Here is a 19955-nt window from a genome sequence, read left to right as displayed (position 1 = left end):
ATCCACAAATCCTAACATTGTGTCATTTTTCTATAGACATATATTTGTGAAACAACCTCTGTTAACATATACCCATACGTTTTGGAATAAGACAAGAAGCAAAAATCCAGCCTACCCAATACCCCTGCTGTGTTGCAGGTTTTAACTGGATTTATTGTCAGATATGCGAGGATTCATTCAACAAGAACGGATTATATCTGGTGGTCACCCTAGGATACATAACCAGAAATTATATATGACTTGGTATCTTCTCACTTTGGACTAAAACCACTCAGAGCTCCAACAGAACTCTCAAAATACAAAATAAAAAACTGGGTTAACTGTAGTTTCTTCTCCACTTTAACTTTCTCAAAAGTTTGTTGGATAGAAGCTTTTTTTTTATATAGCCAAATATAGCTTGTATGCATCTTCTTTGCATACAAGTATTATAAAAGAACTGGTTTTTTGTTATTAGACTACCACAAGCTGGATCAAAATCTAACCTTTCAACTAGGAAATGCCAATACCAGCATATTTATTTCAGAGACTGTGAACTGAACATTGCAGGATTTCTGAAAATTTTTTTGTTTGGTGTTTTTTTCAGATGTCCCTGCTCCTTGCAGGGGGGCTGGACGAGATGACCTTTGAAGGTCCCTTCCAACCCAAACCGTTCTATGATTCTATGAAATGCAAATGGCCACAACAAACACCACAGAGAAAAATCAGCATGGCAGAACAAAGCTACTTGTGTAGAGTTCAGTTATTCCAGTCAATTAAATAGCTGTTCTAACGAGTACGTTTGGTCTTGCACAAGTTTATGAAGCTCTGCTTCTAGAACCATAGATTGTAATGAAAAAAAAAATTAGTAAACTATTAATGGGTTACCTTCTGGAAGAAAGGCTTCGCTATAGTCCCCTTTTTGCCTTCCTGTTATTTAAACAGTACAATAATTCAGTGTACAGTTCCATCCAACACTTATCAATATATTACCTATAACAATTAAGCATATTTTAAAGAAAGTGTAAGAGTATGCATCATTTTAAAACTTTATCTGAAAAGTTCTACTGAAGTCAACAGGAGAGTTGAATTTGCCCATCCTATGCGAAAGCAACTATCACTAAACACACACAGTCTACTTAATAATGAAAACAAATAACCTTTCACAAAATAATTAAATATAGACATAAAGATAAGATATACCTCTATTGTTGGATGAGTATTATGCTTATAAGCAGTGTACAGAGGAAACTGAATCTGAAAGATTTTTGCCACACACAGCAACAACTTTTCCTTCTCATCAGTGCTCCATAAGCTAAAAGCATCAGTGTTCTTTGCAGACTCCTCCTCTGTCAGGATACAAGTTCTTGTGGAATCTAATTTTTTCTCTATAGATTTTTGCCGTTCTCCATTTTCTTCTTCATTAGACTCTCTTTCTACATTCAGGGGCTCATCAGCATGATTACTCTGATCTTGCCATGTTGAATCTATATTAATAGTGCAATGTTTACAGAGCTGGTCCCGCAGAGCTTGAACTTGGGCAATCACTAAGTTAATGAGCGCACATACTACTTGGTTAAAGATCTCCAAATGTTTATACTCCTTGAAACAGCACAGACATTGTCTGCAAGAAAACAGAGAAAAATAAAAATTCCTTAAGTAGCTAACATCAGAATAGGTAACTGATCAAAAGAACTTTTCCCATTAAAACATTTTAAACAACAATATATTTGACAGATCTATAAAAGTAAGAAAATCCAAGTGAAACAGCAGCATGTGGGAATCAGAAAGCTTTCCTTAAACCCTGTGAACATCCCATTACTTAGAAATGCTTACCAAAGCTGTGAAGTCCCTGTTATCATTTAGCACCTGCCGCTGCGAGTAAAATATACAGAAATCTTAGGGGCAAGGTCACCGCACAACTAAAGAAGCAATGTTCTTCAGTATGCTCCTGAATCCACTTCCTCATCTCGTTTACCGTACTGATATTTCCTGCAATAAACCACCTGACATGCTTGTCAGCCGTGTAAGAATTAATAGTTTTTATTTTTAAATCAACCGGGCTGCAAGATAATTTTATTTTTAACTGAGTTGTAAGCTCACTTCCTTTATCTGCATTTGGATAGAAACCCAATTCACACTTGTACCCTTTACCTAGATGGGAAAAAGCAGTATTTTTATTACTTTCTTCACTTTGTAGGCTCAGAGATTATTCCTCTGAACATCTACTGACACACTGTAAACTGAAAAGAACAAGGGGGAAAACTATACACCATCTTCTTATCAACATAATGAGAAAAATCAAATCATCAAGCTAGAAAACTCCGAAATACAGCTCTAGTTGTGGGCCAGGATAACTATATAAGTCAAAGAGATTCCAGGTGCATAAACCCCCCAAAATAGATACCCTAGAATCTATTGTGTGGGAACATTTGCTTCTTCCATATGAACAAGCAACCTCCTTATTCTGAACAAAAAGGTGGAGGATATTCCCCTAAAAGGATCTAAATCCTAGAAAACACAGAGAAGCAATCAATCAACAAGCAACAGCTCTTCAACTAAGACTAAAATGAAAGCCTTCATGCTTGCAGTAGAAATTACAGTTTTGAGATGGACACAGCTCTACTAAGTGATGCAACTGCTGTATAAACTGGTAGCTGTCTTGCAGTAGAGACCTTTCTCCTGTGATATGGAGAACAACGAACTCCACTCCATAACTAGAGCTCTCGGATACTAAAATAATATAAAAATCACATATACAATTTCTGAAAGAAATTAGCAGACAAAAGATAGGGCAAGAAGTCATCAATAAGAAGTGATTTAAAAATTCTTCTGCAAAGCGTAGCATTTAGTCTAGAAACAGAGTTTAAGAAATTGTAATCTGTAAGAAAAAAAGAGAGAATTCAGAACTGTGACAGGTAGAGGGTGCTGCCTCTCTTGATGGAATACAAACACCCCCTTGAGCTACAGCTCTTAAACCATATATGTTCTGAATACAGTGAGTTAGAAAGAAAGATAACATTCAGTATTCTCTAATTCCAGCACAGAAACAGCGATGGAAGCATCTAAAACCTTTTGTTCCACATACACAAGAAGAAAAATCCTTTTACTATCATGCAAATGGAGTGTGCCTTTACTCATTTGAAATATAGATTATTGTGATTTACTTGTAAATGTATTTTCATATTAACAAACGACAACAATGAATTGCAGGCAAAACCAAGTGTATCCTCAAGGATTTATCCTTGGGGAAAACTATATACAATAGGTCCATCACTTATGCCTACAAATTACTACCCGACTTGGCTGTAACAAATTTTTCTCCATAATAAGGAAAACAAAGTCTGGTGAATACTTCTCACAAATCTGTATTTGAACGCCAGCTGGTACTGGAAAATCCTCTATTGGGCAAAGGCACTTCCCCCTGCCTCCCCCCAAGACAGAGGTAGACGCAAAACCTCAAAATCTTCATGCATTCGAATGTGTCCCCAGGAAGAAGTGTTCCATCAAAAATTAAAGATGTATTAAAAATGAGTACACTACAAGTATAACTTCTTCAAACACAATTTCCAGAAAAAAACTGAAATAGAAACACTACATGCAGATGGAAGAAAAAAAAAAAAGGTATTCTTCAGGCTGAGTTGCCAACTGATCTTCTGAAGGAAAGCAGAGATTTAAATCACAGGTAACGAAAGAAAATGTAGTTCTTCAGGAAGGCCTCAAGCACAAAACAACACGCAGAATTCTCAAAAGCCCTTCTGGCAGGGTAGAAAACAGGACATGAAATCAAAATGTAAAATAAAGCTCCCTCCTATGGCCTCTTTGCTAGACTCCACTTCGAATAGGTTAAGGACTGTTTTCCACACTCTTACAGTATGAAAGCCTACATATGGAGGGTGAAAAGAAACCAGAGGAAAATAGAGTTAAATGTTATCCAGTCTTTCTTTTTTCTTCAGGTTGGATTTGTCATGCTATAGCTGTTAAGCAGAACAAAACTCTAAACAGATGATGACCTAGAAAAGGACTAGGTTGCAATTGTTTGCAGACAAACTTAGGATCTAGGATCCTGTCAAGAAATGTCAACAGGATTTTGGTTTCTGTTGTTTATTTTGATTTACAATTCCTTCTCTGTGTCTAATAGCATATTGCAGTAGATAAGGAATTTGCTTTGAGTGTCTTCTTTGGGCAGAATGAGGAAGAAGAGAATTTCACTTTCGCAGGTATCCAAAATGTGACATTTATTTTTTTCTTTTGGAGTTTTCTAAATACCAGAATAATGTTTTCCAATCTATTCTCTACACTTTTCCCAATATTTCTTATTATTCAGTTTGTTCTTGTGACCACTGCTGAACACTGAATTCCAAACATCCTTACTGCAGATTCCTTCCAAAACCTAATATCCACACAGTTCATTGTGGTAGAAGAAGAAAAAAAAAAAAAGTAGCTGTGAGGTAAGCAGAATAGCTGTTAAGTAAAAAAAAAAAAACAAAAAAAAAACAAAAACCAAAACAAACAGTAATTTAAATAATAGATTAAAAAGAATAATGTAGTTGATTTAAGACAACCATGTGCAAAGGATTTTCTTTATCGGTTTAGCAGCTACAGGCTGCAATCATTCGTCATCTTGACTCAGAGTATTAGGACATTAAGAAAATTTTAACATGACGGTCCCAGAGAGATCTTTTCTTAAATTCTTCTTATCCTACCCTGCCTCCCCAGAAGGAGAGCAGAAAAATTCATGTTAAAGCAGTGACATAAATTATTTGTCATTGCAATATAGCTATTATTGCTACACAATTATCACAGCATCCGGAATGCTCACCAGAATCAAAAATATGCTTTGCCCAAAATGCACTAACATGTTTATTTTTATTTATATAAGTAGTAAAATGTCCTTTACTCTCTAAGTATCAATTCGCTACACATTGATAACTTGCCCAGTGTAATCCACTGTACTGCATTTTTTAGGAAGGGAAACCTATTGCAGCAATCCAGTATCATCAACACTCAAACTGAATCCAAGATTACCTTTGTGTCCAGGAATTGATGTAAGCAAATATCTTGAGGGCATGTTCCTTTCTGAGCTGCAACCCATCAGCACCTTCAATGTCTGATACTAAAGAAAACAAAAACATGAACGTATTAATCACAAAAAAACCCCACGATTGTTCTAATTATCTCTGATAGCACGAAAAAAAAAAATATATATTTTGTAAATATATTTTCATAGTGGAAACTAAAGTCCTCAACCATATCTACATATTTTTTTCTTCAGTGAACAGAAGTAAGGTTTAGATGCCACTAACTCTGAAACAGAAACTGCACAGTAGTCTTGAATACTGCTGCGTAAGTTAGTGATTGAGAACAGCCCCTTCTTATGAAACACTCCTCTTAAGCTTCACTGGGAACTAATCATTGATGTGCAGTTTCAAATACAAACCTTCTTCAACAATTTTACTCATTAACCAGGTGCCTTTTTGTTTTTCTTTTCAGATTTTAGAAGTCTGCAATTTGAGATTACCATAAGACTGTAACTTCTGTTTCCTGATCAGATAAAGATTGGGGAAAAAAAACCAAAAATAAGCCACAACAAAACTATCAAGATACGTACAATGTGCAGCTTATGTACAAAGTTATTTCAAAATAGTTAAGTTGATGATTATTACCTTCAAATATAGACGCATCTATACTGACAGCCAAAAAGAATCACTAAACAGCAAAGTGATAAACGTTTACCACATTTACTATAGCCAGAAACCAGAATAGGTACATACTGAATTCAAAACCCAAATATTTTGATGAGTTATACCAAATGTCCCACTTCTACCTAAAAAAAACCCACAACACTTATACACTCTAATAAGCCAAACATCAGCAGCAGTTCACATCTCCACTGACGCATCAACCAATCATGTATTAGAGCGCTGGATTCTGTTTACTGGCCACATACCTTCCTCCAGCTATTCACGCGCAAGGCTCATTTCCTCCTTGTCCTAAATTTCCCTACACCTGTACAATTCTCTAATTGCTACATAACTTGAGAATGGCAGCATCACTTCTAAGGTGACCATTTAATTTCTAACAAAAATAAGTATTCATTTCCACATTTCACATGAAATTTCAAGTATTACATGCTTATAAAACGACTTCACAAACAGGCTTTGTGGGAAAGGTTCTGTAACAGAAGGAAGCTTTTCAGAATCCCTATCCCAGCCTCTTTTCCAGCCTCAGTCTTGTGAAGTCCCATCTATCAATACAAGTTTTTAAAAACTAAAGCTAATGAAAATCTGCAGGCTTAGATCAGAAAGTAAAGTCCAGAAGAATATAACTTCAGAGAATAATCACACAAAACTAACGATTTATTTGAAATAAGGACATTATATATGCACATACATATCTTTTCATATATATCCACACATACAAACATAAAAATACACAAAAAGCAGTCTCTCAATAGGATATCATTGAACCTTAAAAACCACTTTTCTGTCTCACTCCCAGAAGGCTTTAAAGATCCCTACACAAAGTACAAAATTGACAAGCAGACGAAAAGATGAGTATCACTTGATACTACTTTTTATTTTAAACACTACAAATTACCATGACACTTGACTCTCTTGAGGCCACAGCACAGCACTGAAGAAATCAACAACTGTCAAACAATTTAGGTCAGGCTGACCACAAAATACAAATCCTTAACTATAGACAGTATCTAAAAAAATACTTGCCCAGCATAATAGGTTCATCAAATCTTCATTTTACAAATTTCATTAAGATGAATTCCTTCAGCATTGACACAAAAACTCTTGACAATAATTTAGTAGCAACAAACCTAATTCTAACTTCTAGGATCTTACATACACATTTATAAAAAGCTTCCTTCATCCCCACATCACCCTACTTAAAACACACACACTCTAAGAAGTAGGAGAATAACTCCTAACTTCCAGAGCACCCTTTTCATTGCAATAGTTGGTAACACTCCCAAATTTCCCTCTATGAGATTAAGAAAAGTTAAGTAAACTCGTCCCTTAAAAGCTACCAACTGTTATGTAAAAAGTATAGAATGTAGAAGTTAGAGAAATCCTGAAGCTTATGCCCTAGGTAAAAAAAAAAAATAAAAAAAAATAGGGAGGTATATGCACGAGTCAGGGAAACCTGTTATTTTCCTGTTTATGTGTTCTACATCTCACACACTGACCAATTTCAACTGGTCTTATTTACTGATCATTGCTAATTAATATACTGGCTACATACACAACTTCCCTTTTGTCTTCTGTACCTGGAAATGATACTGTTCTTGTTCCTGAAAATACTCGGCAAGCTCAAAACAGGAGCAACTGCACTGAGGCTGCAGTTTTCCACTGAGTTGATCTAAGTCTGTGCCGCTACTAGAAGGGGTAGTGACACATTCGGCAGGGGTTCTCCCACTGGACTTTTGCTGAAGATCTCTCTTTTGCTCCTTAGCAGAAACGGTATTTTCCAGCTCACCTGATTTACATCCTCAAAATCAAAATTTAAATCCTAGGCTTTTGAGTTCCTGTCTTATTCTGAATATCAACTTTGTGGATACTACTGATTTACAGCACCTCTCTTTAGGGGCACATGCAGCTTGAAGCATAGTAACAATTACGTTGAGGCCTTTCTAATATTTTTGGAATTCAAAGAAGCGCAGACAGAAAAGCAATAGCAACAACCACGCTCATTACCATTCCTGCGCATTTGTTGATTTTCATCAGTTCTGTAAGGGCTCCCTTGTTGCATATGATTTCACTTCCAATTGATGATGTTTCTCTCCTTTCAAACTCATTTTCTTCTACCTTGAATGGGCCAATAGTTAAAACAGACTCATCTACTTCTAAATAAAGCACATCCTTTTATTTTCTGCCATATTCAAGCATCCTGCATGCCTCCGATACTCCTTAATCTGCTGTCTGCACAGTCTCTCAGGCTTACAGGGTTTCAAATCCAGCAGTAAGAAACATGTCAAACTTAAAAGACAAAAAAAAAAAAAACAAAACAAAAAAAAAAAACCCAAACTTTTACTGCGACAAGCCTCCTTCTTGCAAATTGATTTGGTGGATAAGACTTTCCCCTAGTTTCATACCTGAGGCAGTGCTTCCCACTGGATGTGCTAAGGCACACTTGTGTGCTTGGAGAGCATCTGAAGCATGTCAAAGTGGCAGCTTGTGTGCTCTCATCAATAGGAATTGATAATACGTGCTCCAGAGCTTAACAGCCAGTCATTCCATGATCTATTAGTATCTCTCTCAGCAGTGGCACTTCAATCCTAGGCTCAGCTCCTTCACTCTGTCTCCAGTAGCTGCTTCTTTCTCCTGGCACTCACAAGCTAGCAATGTTAGAGATGACTTCCCTAATTTACCTCTGAGCTCTCTGGGCTCAACTTTCTTCTCCTTCCTTAAATTTGCTCTAGCAATTTTTTCTTCTCAGTTAAAGCCTCATAGACCTTCCCACTCTCCCGTCCTTCCTTTTCCCTCCTACTTTCCACACACACAAAGATCTTTTCCCTGTGCTAGATCCAACTCCAAGAACAACATAACCCAGTCTGAGTCCACACTACTAACAGCATCTGTAGCCATGCATTTCAACAACTACTAGTGCTCCTGCAGGAACCCAGAGAGCCAGACTGGCAACTAAGGAAATTCAGCCTCCCAATCTAACTGAAAACTATCCACATTTTTGTTGGCTTTGTAAGCCACTGAATACTCAGGGTGGCAGCTATATAAGCAGGCGGGGCCGAGAAGGAAAGCATGAGGAGCGAGAGGCTGAGAGAAGTAAACATCTGCGTAGTGACTGCAGACATAAAATTGCCCCACCCCATCTGGAATAACTTCACCATAATACTGCTCATCTATAGGCAAAGAAACTGAAGCTATGGTTACTATTAGAGTATGGAAAAAATAGAATATTGAAGGCCTTAAACAGATCCATCCAAGCCAGAACTAATGCGCAGAAAGACTGGTATGTAGGTAAATTCCAGCTAAAAATGTTCTACAAGTATGTTGTAGGAAATTGAGTCTTTTTGCAAGTCTCTCATTTTACTGAACCTTTACAAGATCATTCAGAGATCTTTTTGTCACAGTAACACCATCTAAGAAAGAGCTGAGCTGCTTAACTGACCCAAAGTAATAATTATTAATGGGTTGACTTTTTTTTAACATGTTCTAGTGTATGTTTTCAGATGGTCTTAAAAAAAAGAAATCAGACATACTTAAAATCTAATTGTTTATTCAAGTAGCTGACGAGAAGCCAAAACACACAACTGTCTAAGTAAAAATTTAAAACATTTGAGCAGAAAATTCCCTTGCTGTTCCCCCTGCCTCCCATTTTACTTGGCTAGCTTTAAATGAAAACTTGGGTGATTCACCTGATCTTCCACAAAAGGGTGATTTGCTAAAAATGTATTATAGTACTAGAAACTATATGATCTCCCAAGCTAAGAAAAAAGCCTATTAATAAATATTGCTGCTAAACCAAGAAAATTACAGAAGATGAGAAAAATATAAATTAACTGCAAAGAATAGGCCAATATAATTTCAGCTGTGAACAAACAAAGCTCAAATCATGAGTGCATTTTTAGCAAGAACTTCAGAGCTAGAGGAACAGACTGTAATTAGACCTCAAGGACAACTATCATGCTAGACTTGTGAGGAATATCTTATATCCAAAGGTCACTTATCACACTAAGTACAAAATCAAATGGCAAGTAAAGATAATTTTTTAAAGTTTATTTTCTCTACTTTCAGAAACATAAAATAGTAAAAAGCAAACAATAGAAAATTCTTTAATAAATACAACCAATTTCTACATATTCAAAACTATAATGAGGCACAGTTGCATACAGATTATGCTCCCTCCCCCTCCTCCCCCAAGCCTCATCTGGTATCAGCTTCTCATGGGAAAGAGCAGATCACTTTCAAAATGGACATTATTCTCAGAAATTGTTCCCTGACACAGACTAAATAGAGGAAACAAAAGCCGTACACTAAACGAAACAGTATTAGAGACAGTAATACTAATCTTGAAAGAAATATATATGTAATCTTCTGTATAAATATCACTGCTCACACAGAGAGACAGCACTTTTTTTTTTAATACATATACACATTGAGATGTTTTCTGGTTTTGTAGGGAGTTTCTTTTTGTTTATGCTCAATAGTAAATAAGATGACAGCCACAGAGCTTAGCATCTCCCATTCCATTCTAGTATCATCTGTGAGAATTACTCATTTTTTAATATGAAGAATTCACTACTGCCTTAGATTTATTCACCAGAGCTCCTCCAGACCTTTACAAAGCCATCTTTGACAAGGCTCTGGAAGGACAGTGTCAACTTGAAGTTCAGTGGCGACAGGTTAACTGTCCAAGCTTTCCTACAACTTTTCAGTGAGGGGGGAAAAAAAAAAAAAAAAAAAAAAAAAAAAAAAAGTCTTCTTTCTGCTCCTCAACCTGCATAAAACAAGAGTGCCCCAGAACATTGACTAGATACACATAACCAAAGAGTGCTGAAAACACTACTGTAGGATGTACTATGAAATTTTAAAAAGCAAGTTAATTCTATGCTATTAGAAACATTGTTCAAATGCCTGGTTAATGTAGGAAAAAAAAAAACCCCAGATCTGTAACCCAAAATACTGTAGTAATAAAATTCTACAGTAGCATGGTTAAGGTGCTTCCAAGTGCCTTTTTGGTATCTTTGTGATACTAGGTTGTCAATGTCCACCCCCATCATATCACTACAACACAGCATTACAGATAACTACACCCACTTCCATCCCATAACACAATTGATTCCTTTAAAGTCTAAATTGGACTCTCAATTCCTTATATTTATAAATGCTCCAACTTGCCAAATTTATTTCTTTCCTGCAAACTTTTGATTACAAATAAAGCATACAAAGTTTACAAAGCAACTATTACAGAGACAACATAATAGCTTGAAGATAGGAATTAGCAAGCCTTTTAAAGTCTCATTTCCTTCGGAAAACAAACTGATCAAGTTACTGGCCTCTGTCAGTAACTTCTGGACATAAAAGCAATTTCAACAAATCTGACAAAGGTCTGCAAGTCTGAAGAATGCTGTCATCTTAGGAATGGCAATACAGAAGCTACCCAATAGATTAAGGAAAAAGCAGTTACAACTGGTCCCCCGAATACCCCCAAAATCAGTCATCTGCTGGTTATTCAGTACCTGCATAGTTCCTCGTAGTCACCATGAGATCAGAAAGGCCTGATTAGTTTTACTTCAGTATTCCAACGCACAGCATAGTTACACTGAAGCAGCACAAGCCTTGGTATGGTTATCAGATAGACAGCACTTGTAAGATATAACCTCACCAGAACAGGGCAAATCAGTTTATCTTAGATAATTGCTATCTTTAGATACCTCTATTTTCCTGCAAACATCACCAGGTTCTCTCTATTTAAATCTCATTCTCTTCACTTAATGTACATTTCCCTTTCTATCCCATCTCCCTCATCTTCTCCAGCAAACATCTATTTTCCTTCTACTGCCATATGCTAAGGCAGTCTGGAGGAAAACAGCAGAAGCTGACTCTGAAAAGCTGCATGAAATTTAAAATTGTCATTTTTCAAAAGTGATGTCATCCTGAAGTTTTCAGCATGCTAGTTCACAACTGCTTTGGATTTAAATGCCCCCTTTAGAATGGCCACAGATATCTACCTAAGGCAACCATCATCCTTATTAAGAGCACCTTATGACTCTCACCTTCCCAAGGAGAGCACGCCACAGGAATTTATTCCAATAACAGTTCCACATAAAATCCACGTTAAACGTGGTCAAATCTCAATTATCAGCTGATAATCTACCCAGAACACCAGAGCTGGTCTACGCAGAACTTCCCAGATGAATTATCACCTAAATAAACACTTAGATATACCATCTCAAACACAGAACACAACTGTGCTGCTTCATTAGCCAGTTCAAGTCCAAAAGCAGCACCGCAACTTTCAGACAAAGCAAAGCCTAAGTTATTATGCCACGTAAATCGACACTGTTCCCACACAGCCACAGTTCAAAATTCACAAATACTGGGATCCATGTGGTACAAACTTGATCTGGACTAGATAGGAGTGTGAAATACACAATCCAGGTTGGGTTATGCCAGTGGTGGGAGAATAGGCAGTATCACATCCAGCACGGAGTGGCATGGATACAGATATGGATATCTGGATATCAGACTACCATCAAACACTTACAGAGCAGAATGAGCTTCTATCAATTAAATACCATGTAATACAGGTATGGCTTTTTTGATCAAACACTGGCACAAAATTATCTAAGATGAGCTTGTGGATGATATCTATGACTGGAAGCAAAAACTGTCCAGTATGCACATTGCTCTGGCTTTGCAGGGGCAAGAAGACCCACCAGGAATCTCAGCACTGTCCTTTTCAACCCTCCAGCTCCTGGAGGGCTCACTAACCCCAGCATCACACAGCAGGAACGCACGAAGCCTGCTCCAGTCCACTGTGATGTCCAGGCTGTCGCATTTCCAAGGAAGTCTGAGGGAGGGGAGCAGCAGGCTGACAGCACAGCATGGGTGAGGCCTGGGTCCAGCAGGGTTTCTCAGCTCAGGTTCAATGTCAGTCATGTCAGATGGAAGGCATCTATGAAAACCATCGACAGCATTTTTGCACTTCACCTAATGCTTCTATTACATTGGGATTTTCAGCAGCAAAGATATTGCAGCCCTCCCTCTCCTGGGAAAGGCGGGTTATATATTACTAAGGAAAAAAACCTATAAAGCAATTTCAAACCATTTGTGCTCTAAAGCATTAGTCCTATTTCAGAGTTCTATTTTAACTCAGTATTGTAAATTGTCTGACTCTAAGATGATGCTATAATTCTGGGAAGACCGCATTTTAATCTTTACATAATATAAAGTTGTTCTAGCTCCTCTTTTAATCAAAAAAAAAAAAAAAAACCAAACCAAACCACACAGCTCAATTGATGTAGTATTTCCACACAATCAAGTCTGCTTAACATCACCAAAGCATATGCTAGATGCAGAGACCTAGGCTGTCCATCATAATATTTTGACAACAGCCACTACAAGTTTCTTAGGAACCAGCTCAGGATTGGACAAGCACTGCACAAAACCAGAACTCCCTAGCATATCACTAATTACCCCAAGGTAAATTTCAAAGCTAGTGTTGACACTGTTAATGCCAAAATTACTGCTCTGGTAAAGGATTGCTTACTTTCAGTTTCAAATAGAGTACTTGCATTCTTTCCTTTTAATAACATATTAACTTAGAAAATAATGTCACTACTTGAATGACTCTGGTGTTGAATGATTATTCTTTAACTACTCCAGCTCTGAACTTTTTGAAAATAGTACTTTAAGGTAAAAACATAAAATTCAAAGCTTGTCAAACTATTTTATAAATAAAACAAAGACTTAATTGTATGAACAAGGTTCCAAAAGCTAAAGAGGTTTTCTATCAGTCTTAATTAAAAGTAGCAAGGAATGCAAAAATTAAAATACGTACTCCAGGAAGCATTCTACTTTCAGAGAGAACCTTGCAAATTAGTTCAGCTGTACTACTTGGCACACTATGAATCAGTTACAGAAAACAACAACAGCTTTTCCCCCGCAACCAGAAAGAAAAGGCCAGAGCCCACGACTCAGCCACCACAGCCAGTAAGAAGCAATAGATTATCAGTAGATTTATAACAAAAGCACCTGATGGCTGTGCTCCAAGTTTTAGGGACCAAATCTGTGAGAGAAAAATAAGATTTTTTTTTCTTTTCTTACAAAGTATATTTGAGCCTGCTTAAACAAGGAGGTAAGACAGACACATGGGCAATGGGTCGTTATACTAAATGGAGCTTCATGCACTTCACTGAAAGCCCAAGAGCAGCTTTCTGAGTATGTAAACGCCAAGGCATCATTCTCACTACACAGACGCAAGCAACTCTCATTCAAAAAAGGAGAATAAAACATTGAGAAAGGATAGGTGAGCAGTAAAGTTGCATTCTCTCTCAACTTTCAAACATGCACTCAAATTTTACACTCAGTTTTGCTAGGTAATCTGTATTTAGTAATTCAGTGAAACACATGGTATATCCAAAAAATTATTGTCTAATGCATAATTATTTTTTTTCTGAAAGCTAGTAGACTGATACAAATAAGAGATGGCCGAAGGCAATGTCTATGGTCTACGCAAGTGTCTCCAAGACTGCAGTTAAGTTTCGCAACAGGCATCCCACCCAATCAGAAAACAGATTTACAGATGTCAAGAATATTTTGTAAATTGTGTATCAGCAACTGCACACGGGTCAGTATCATGGCTAAACACAATGTTCAAAGCTAACTCACTTTGGAGAGATTCAAACTGGGACCGTTGATAACACTTCATCAGTTTCCAAGAGAGCGATGAAAATTCATCTCAAATCTGATCAACTTGACCAGACGGTATCTACTTTAAATATAACACCAGCAGATAAAGCATCTAGACTTATGACTTGAAACACTTTATGGCAAAAGTTTAATTTCAAAGATTAAGAAAAAAAAGTAGATCTGAGAAAGGAGAAAAAAAACCCTACTAGTTCAACCAGAAGTAAACTACCAATAGCACATTCTCACCTGCGAAAGAAGTCAGAGACTGACTGACGCAGCAGAGAATACACTGCATTGACCATCCTTAAACCGAATTAAAAAACCTTACTTTTACCAAGTCTTTGAGCTCACACTCCCCAGTGCTATCCCATACTAGTTCCAAGCAAAAGGACAAATAAAATTGTTCAGACTCTTTCATCAGTTTATGACTGCTAGCCTGGAATGCCATTCCAGCATACACCTCCTGCCTGAAACACCAGGTGACTGAAAAGGGTGACATTAAGCTTACATAGTACAGCTCCAGACAGATTATTTCCCAAATTCTCCAGTACTTTTTTATATTCTGGCCCTTCTACACCTTTTCTGGAGTTGTCCTCCCTTGCAAACACATCATTGCCTATTTCCAGCATTGTTAATAACTTCTACAAGCAGAGTGTACACGTGAAAGTACTGTCACTTTCGTGGATGCCCAGAACGAAAACCGATCACTAGACTTGCATAGACTATCAGCAGAAGACGGCTCTGAAAAATACTAGTTTTTCAGTTCACACCCTCCCACATACACTTCAAAAATAATTTCACTAGTGCTGAAAACAAAGGAGTTTGTATTGTAACTTAAATTAGGAAGAATTTAATAGTTACGTGTCACATATTCAGCTGAGAAGTGCAGTAAAGAGATAAAGACAATAAACATTGCACAACACAGCATAAAGCACACACACAAACAGCAGACTACTTTCTCAACAAAAATTTACTTGCAGCTTAAAAAGCAGGACTTGTAAGTGTAGAAAAATATTTTACGTTTTGAGGGTGCTAGCTTTACAAAAAAAAAAAAAAAAAGAAAAATTAAAAGTGACACACTTCTATACCTGGAATAAGAAAAAAAACCAACACACAACTTTTTCAAGGCTTGCAGAAAGCTCCAGTGCTTCAGTCTTCTTCATGAACTCGTCAGAAAGCTACTACAAGAAACCAGCCTTGCCTGTTCACTAGCACAGCAAGTATGGAAGCAGCACATTCTCAGCTGCTAAGGAATCTATACAGTACTTAAAAGCAGTGTATATATAAAAAGCCTTTTGGCTAACATATTTAAAAATACAGTGCCCTGTTTTGCTTTAGTTTTCATCCTAAACTTTTCCCTGTTTCTGAATACAATTACACAGATTAAAAACTCTCAAGGGGAAGCCAATAAAATGGTGAAAAAAATTGTGGGCTTCTTCAATCTAGTGTGAAAAGGCAAAAAAAAAAAAAAAAGCTTTGCCACTTGCTTCCTAGCCAGGAATAGATGATCTGCATAGATGCTGATCTAGAAATCATGCCTCAGTTATCATGTGGTTTTGAAGTCTTATTTACAAATGGTCAACACTCAAAGGTGCTTTTCCCACAAGGACTTTTTCTGACAAGTTGCAACTTCTTCAACGAGTTGTGCCAGCACCAAGTCTCTCAGAGGAGTTCTACACATACAAGTACATATAGATAAATAAGGCAATTCTTTCCTCTTCTAATGTTATCTGAAAATACCTGAAAGGTATTTGCACCAAATTTCCTCAAGAGGTTCACCTTTCACCATACAAAACAGATCTGGAAAATCTCAAGCATAAAACTCTGCAAAACTACACATAAGCTGGGTATTTTAACCAAGCGTTAAGAAAATCACAGAGATCCTCACGGTTTTATATGCCCATATTTAGCATTCAGATTGCAAATCCATTCCCATGCAAAGGAAGGAAGGAAGTGAAAAGAATGGCTTCTCACCTCTTCACAGATTAGATTCTAGAAACTGCCCATTTGCTACACGAAATTAAAAAAAAAAAAAAAGAAATTACCACAACATACACTTAAACAACAGAAATTAAATGGCCGCAGCTATGTTTAACTGCAGCATGCTATTAATGTAAGCAGGATTCAGTAGCCATCACAACCCCTTGCTCCTGAAGATGCTAAGATCATTTTTCAGGTTGTCCCAGCATCCTGACAACTATAAACGCACAGCTTAGCCTGCAAAAATCCTTACTTATTAGCTACTTGAGCTTAAAACCAATAGATAAGCTAATAAAAAAGAAATTAAAAAACTAAGTACACCATAAAAGCCACTCTACACAGAGAATCTTTCCCTCCCTCACTAAAACTCTTCCATACAGTCGGAGACTTAACTGGATTTGTTGGAAGCACCAAGATACCCATGTAGCACTGCCATCATCCACAGGCAACTTCTGACTGTGCTGTTTCTCATCTTTTCTGAATCAGACATCAAGAGAATACTGAGAGGGGAAAAGAAAAAATCAATTATGGAAGTCTGTTAAAGGAAACAGAGTAGTATGAAGACACAGAACTATACAGAAAGTAACACTGAAGAATTAAGCAGGGTGGAGGATAGAGGGGAGAGCAGAGAGAGCATACAAGTAAGCAGAACAGAAACCGAGAAATGGAAAAAAAAAATCACAAGTACAGAAAAATAAAAACTTTGAATGCTAACAGAAGAGTTGCAACAAAGATGAGGTACAGGACAGAGTACACACATGATCAAGTATTTAGATGAAATCAAATACTCAAAAGAAGAAAAAACAAGAAATAATAGGAACCAAGTAGTAAACACTGCTTTCCCCTTCTGATCTTTAAACACCAAATTGCAAACTACTCATCACTCATCCACAGAACATGATTCCAGGAAGCCAAATCTGCTTTTCTGACTCAATGTTACTTGAATACAGGAAGACAGAAGCAAACTGCAGTGACACAGAGAAATCAAAGCAGCAAGGAATTAAAAGCCACTAAGTGAAAAGTTGGTGTTAATGGTGAACAAATGTATTTTACAGTTTAACACGGAAGAAAAATAAGCAAAAAGGAATTCTACAAATCAAAAGAAGTGTGAGGCTCATACACGCCCTGAAGCCATGCACGTCCTTCCATGCAAGACAAAACTGCTGGTCCTCCAAAAGCCAAGGCATGACCTACAAGGCAGGCAGAGGGGAACAGGGCCAGCGTCTGCTCTCCAAGGTACTGCCCCTTCAGCCGCAACTCAAGATTTCCAGCCCCAGCATCCTCTTACTGACCGTGTCCCACTACACTCCCCAACACCTGAGCATCTAAGGACAGTTAGACAGCTAGCGTTCCCCCAAGAACTGACACTGACAACATCCAGGACAAGCTAAAACACATGATCTTGGACACATCTCAGGAATTGCTTGGACTTCCGTAACTTGAAAACCAGCCTTACAGAGGAGAAGTCATACAGCACCAAAACGTATGAAAAAAAATTAACAGGAAGTTAATGCCTTCAAGTTCTAGAGCAGTCAAATATCTTAAAAAGAAAAAAAAAATCAAATACAGCAAGGGATGTTTTTCTTTCTTTCTTGAATATCCTTGAAGTTATTCACGTAACTAAGCAGGACTATAACTGTAGAGTCTGTGTAGGCCCCTTACTAGGAAAGTTGAGAACATCTGCAGCGTAAAATTTGAGAATCTCTACTATAAACGAATGAATCAATTTCCCTAATATTGCATGTGGTAGGAAATGTAAGGATGTTAGCTTCCATGGCCTCCTTAAGCTTTAAGGATATTGTAACAAGTACTTATCCAACATAAGATTTCCTTATATACAAAGAGAAAGAGCTCAGTAAGTACACATCATCGGTCTGTAACTCACAACAAAATTCAGCAGAATGGGATTTACGTAACTAATCTTCAGCATCAGTGCTCAAGCGGCTTGAGCTATGAGACAGAACCAGTCTTCAGCAGCCTGAACAGGAAAAGTTTCAGGACAAAATCATTTTTGATCACATCAAATAACATGAACCACAATCATCGTACAGAACAAAGCTGAAATATCTTTCTAAAAATAGAGGCCTTTTAGCTATTAAAGTCACAGAGTTCTTCCTTCAACTGCTTTACAGTTACAAACAACATTTTTAAACTACTTCATCTTAGCATCACCATCCCTTTTGCTTTCCAAAGTTCACAATTACAAAGGATGCAAGTTCTGCCTCTCATTTTTTTTCCCTCTGAGGCCACTTCATTTGGAGTAGCACTTCACCACAGTCCATAACTGCAATTTGGCAAGAAAGGAAAAGTTATTTTCATTTTTCTTTAAGTCTGGCTGCTCATCCCCTTAAGAAGGGTCAAAGACAAAAGTAAATATTAAACAATCACTGAATTTCAATTTTGTAAACAAATTAACTTCATTTCCTCAACATGAGACATTAAAGATGTAGGTTAGTTTAATAAAGTTGGGCAGTTACCCCAATAACTCCTCCACAGAATCTCTGCAGAGGTTCTGAACATGGAAATATCATCTAAGTGGAAAAAAAAACATGAATCTTTTAAAAGAGGGAAAAAAAAAAAAAAAAGAGCCAGGCAACAGAGAAAACTTTTACAGTTTTGCACAAAAGGAACAGTCAAACAAAACACTAGATCTGCACAAAACACATGAGGCAGGCAAATAATCAATACTCAAACTTACAGGCAAGCACTGAACAAGTGACAGCAGTTCTTGTAGACCAAGTGATGTTAATTATGCAATATTTGTAATAATCTTATGAGGATGTATACTCAATATCTCAAATATATGAATATTCACAGCATAAAATATTCATCCTCTCCAGATCCCAAAAAGTAAACTGAATGCTGCACTGTTTTGGAATACGTCGATTTCTTACCAAACTCAAAGTAAACATAGCCTCACTCAACCTCTAAGTCTACTCTTGGTACTTCCTGAATGCCAGAACTACGTGACAAGAAGTCAAGTCAAGCATCTTCAGCATCCAAATTCAGGGCTATCCTGAAGCCATATAAATAGTAAAGCATTCCAGTATCTCAAGTGTTTTATGGATCTGATCATATGGGGAGCAGTTCTGCAGGCCAGCTGACAGTGATAACAGACAGTAAACCGCAATATTAATCTACATCCATCTCTTGATGGATGCTTGAGTAAACTTTGTGGGGTTTTTTGTTTTGTTTTTAATGTTTTACTAAAGGTTTAAGAGAAAACAAGAAAAACGGCCTGCAAGCTTGTGTAATAAAATAATACCTAGAAGTCTCAATTCATCAATGTGAACTAGTTTTATAAGGTTCCAGAGTTGCTACGAAGAAAAAAAAAAAAAAAAAAAATGGACTAAAGAGGCAATCATTGAGGAAAGTAAAGTAGAATACTGGGAAGAAAACAAACTTAGTTCCCAGAAACCAAGAACTGGGACTAACCTAGGCCTACCAAGGTTACCTAAACCCAGGACCGCCGCTGTATAATAAACCCTATTTTTCCATGCTGTCATTTTTTTTTTTCCTTACTTTTATAAAAACCAAACCAAACAACAAGAACAAACCAAACCTAAACCAAAACCACGTACGGAGTATTAAGTCAACATACATCAACACCAG

At 37.1% G+C, this 19955-nt stretch overlaps 1 protein-coding gene across 2 annotated transcripts in view; it reads right to left on the bottom strand.

The window, feature by feature from the left end:
* Window positions 1–19955, bottom strand: part of USP34 (ubiquitin specific peptidase 34) — a 135092-nt gene that overhangs the window by 110642 nt on the left and 4495 nt on the right. For both annotated transcript variants that reach the window (XM_086744019.1, XM_086744018.1), the window contains exons 2-3: window positions 5005–5092; window positions 1180–1600 (exon numbers count right to left, since the gene is read on the bottom strand). In XM_086744019.1, coding sequence (XP_086600145.1) covers window positions 1180–1600; window positions 5005–5092 — 509 coding nt within the window. The remainder of the gene's footprint in view (window positions 1–1179; window positions 1601–5004; window positions 5093–19955) is intronic.

Source organism: Chlamydotis macqueenii, chromosome 3, assembly GCF_036417535.1.
Source record: "Chlamydotis macqueenii isolate bChlMac1 chromosome 3, bChlMac1.mat, whole genome shotgun sequence".
NCBI classification, from domain to species: domain Eukaryota; kingdom Metazoa; phylum Chordata; class Aves; order Otidiformes; family Otididae; genus Chlamydotis; species Chlamydotis macqueenii.
This window is presented reverse-complemented; position numbering and strand designations above follow the sequence as displayed.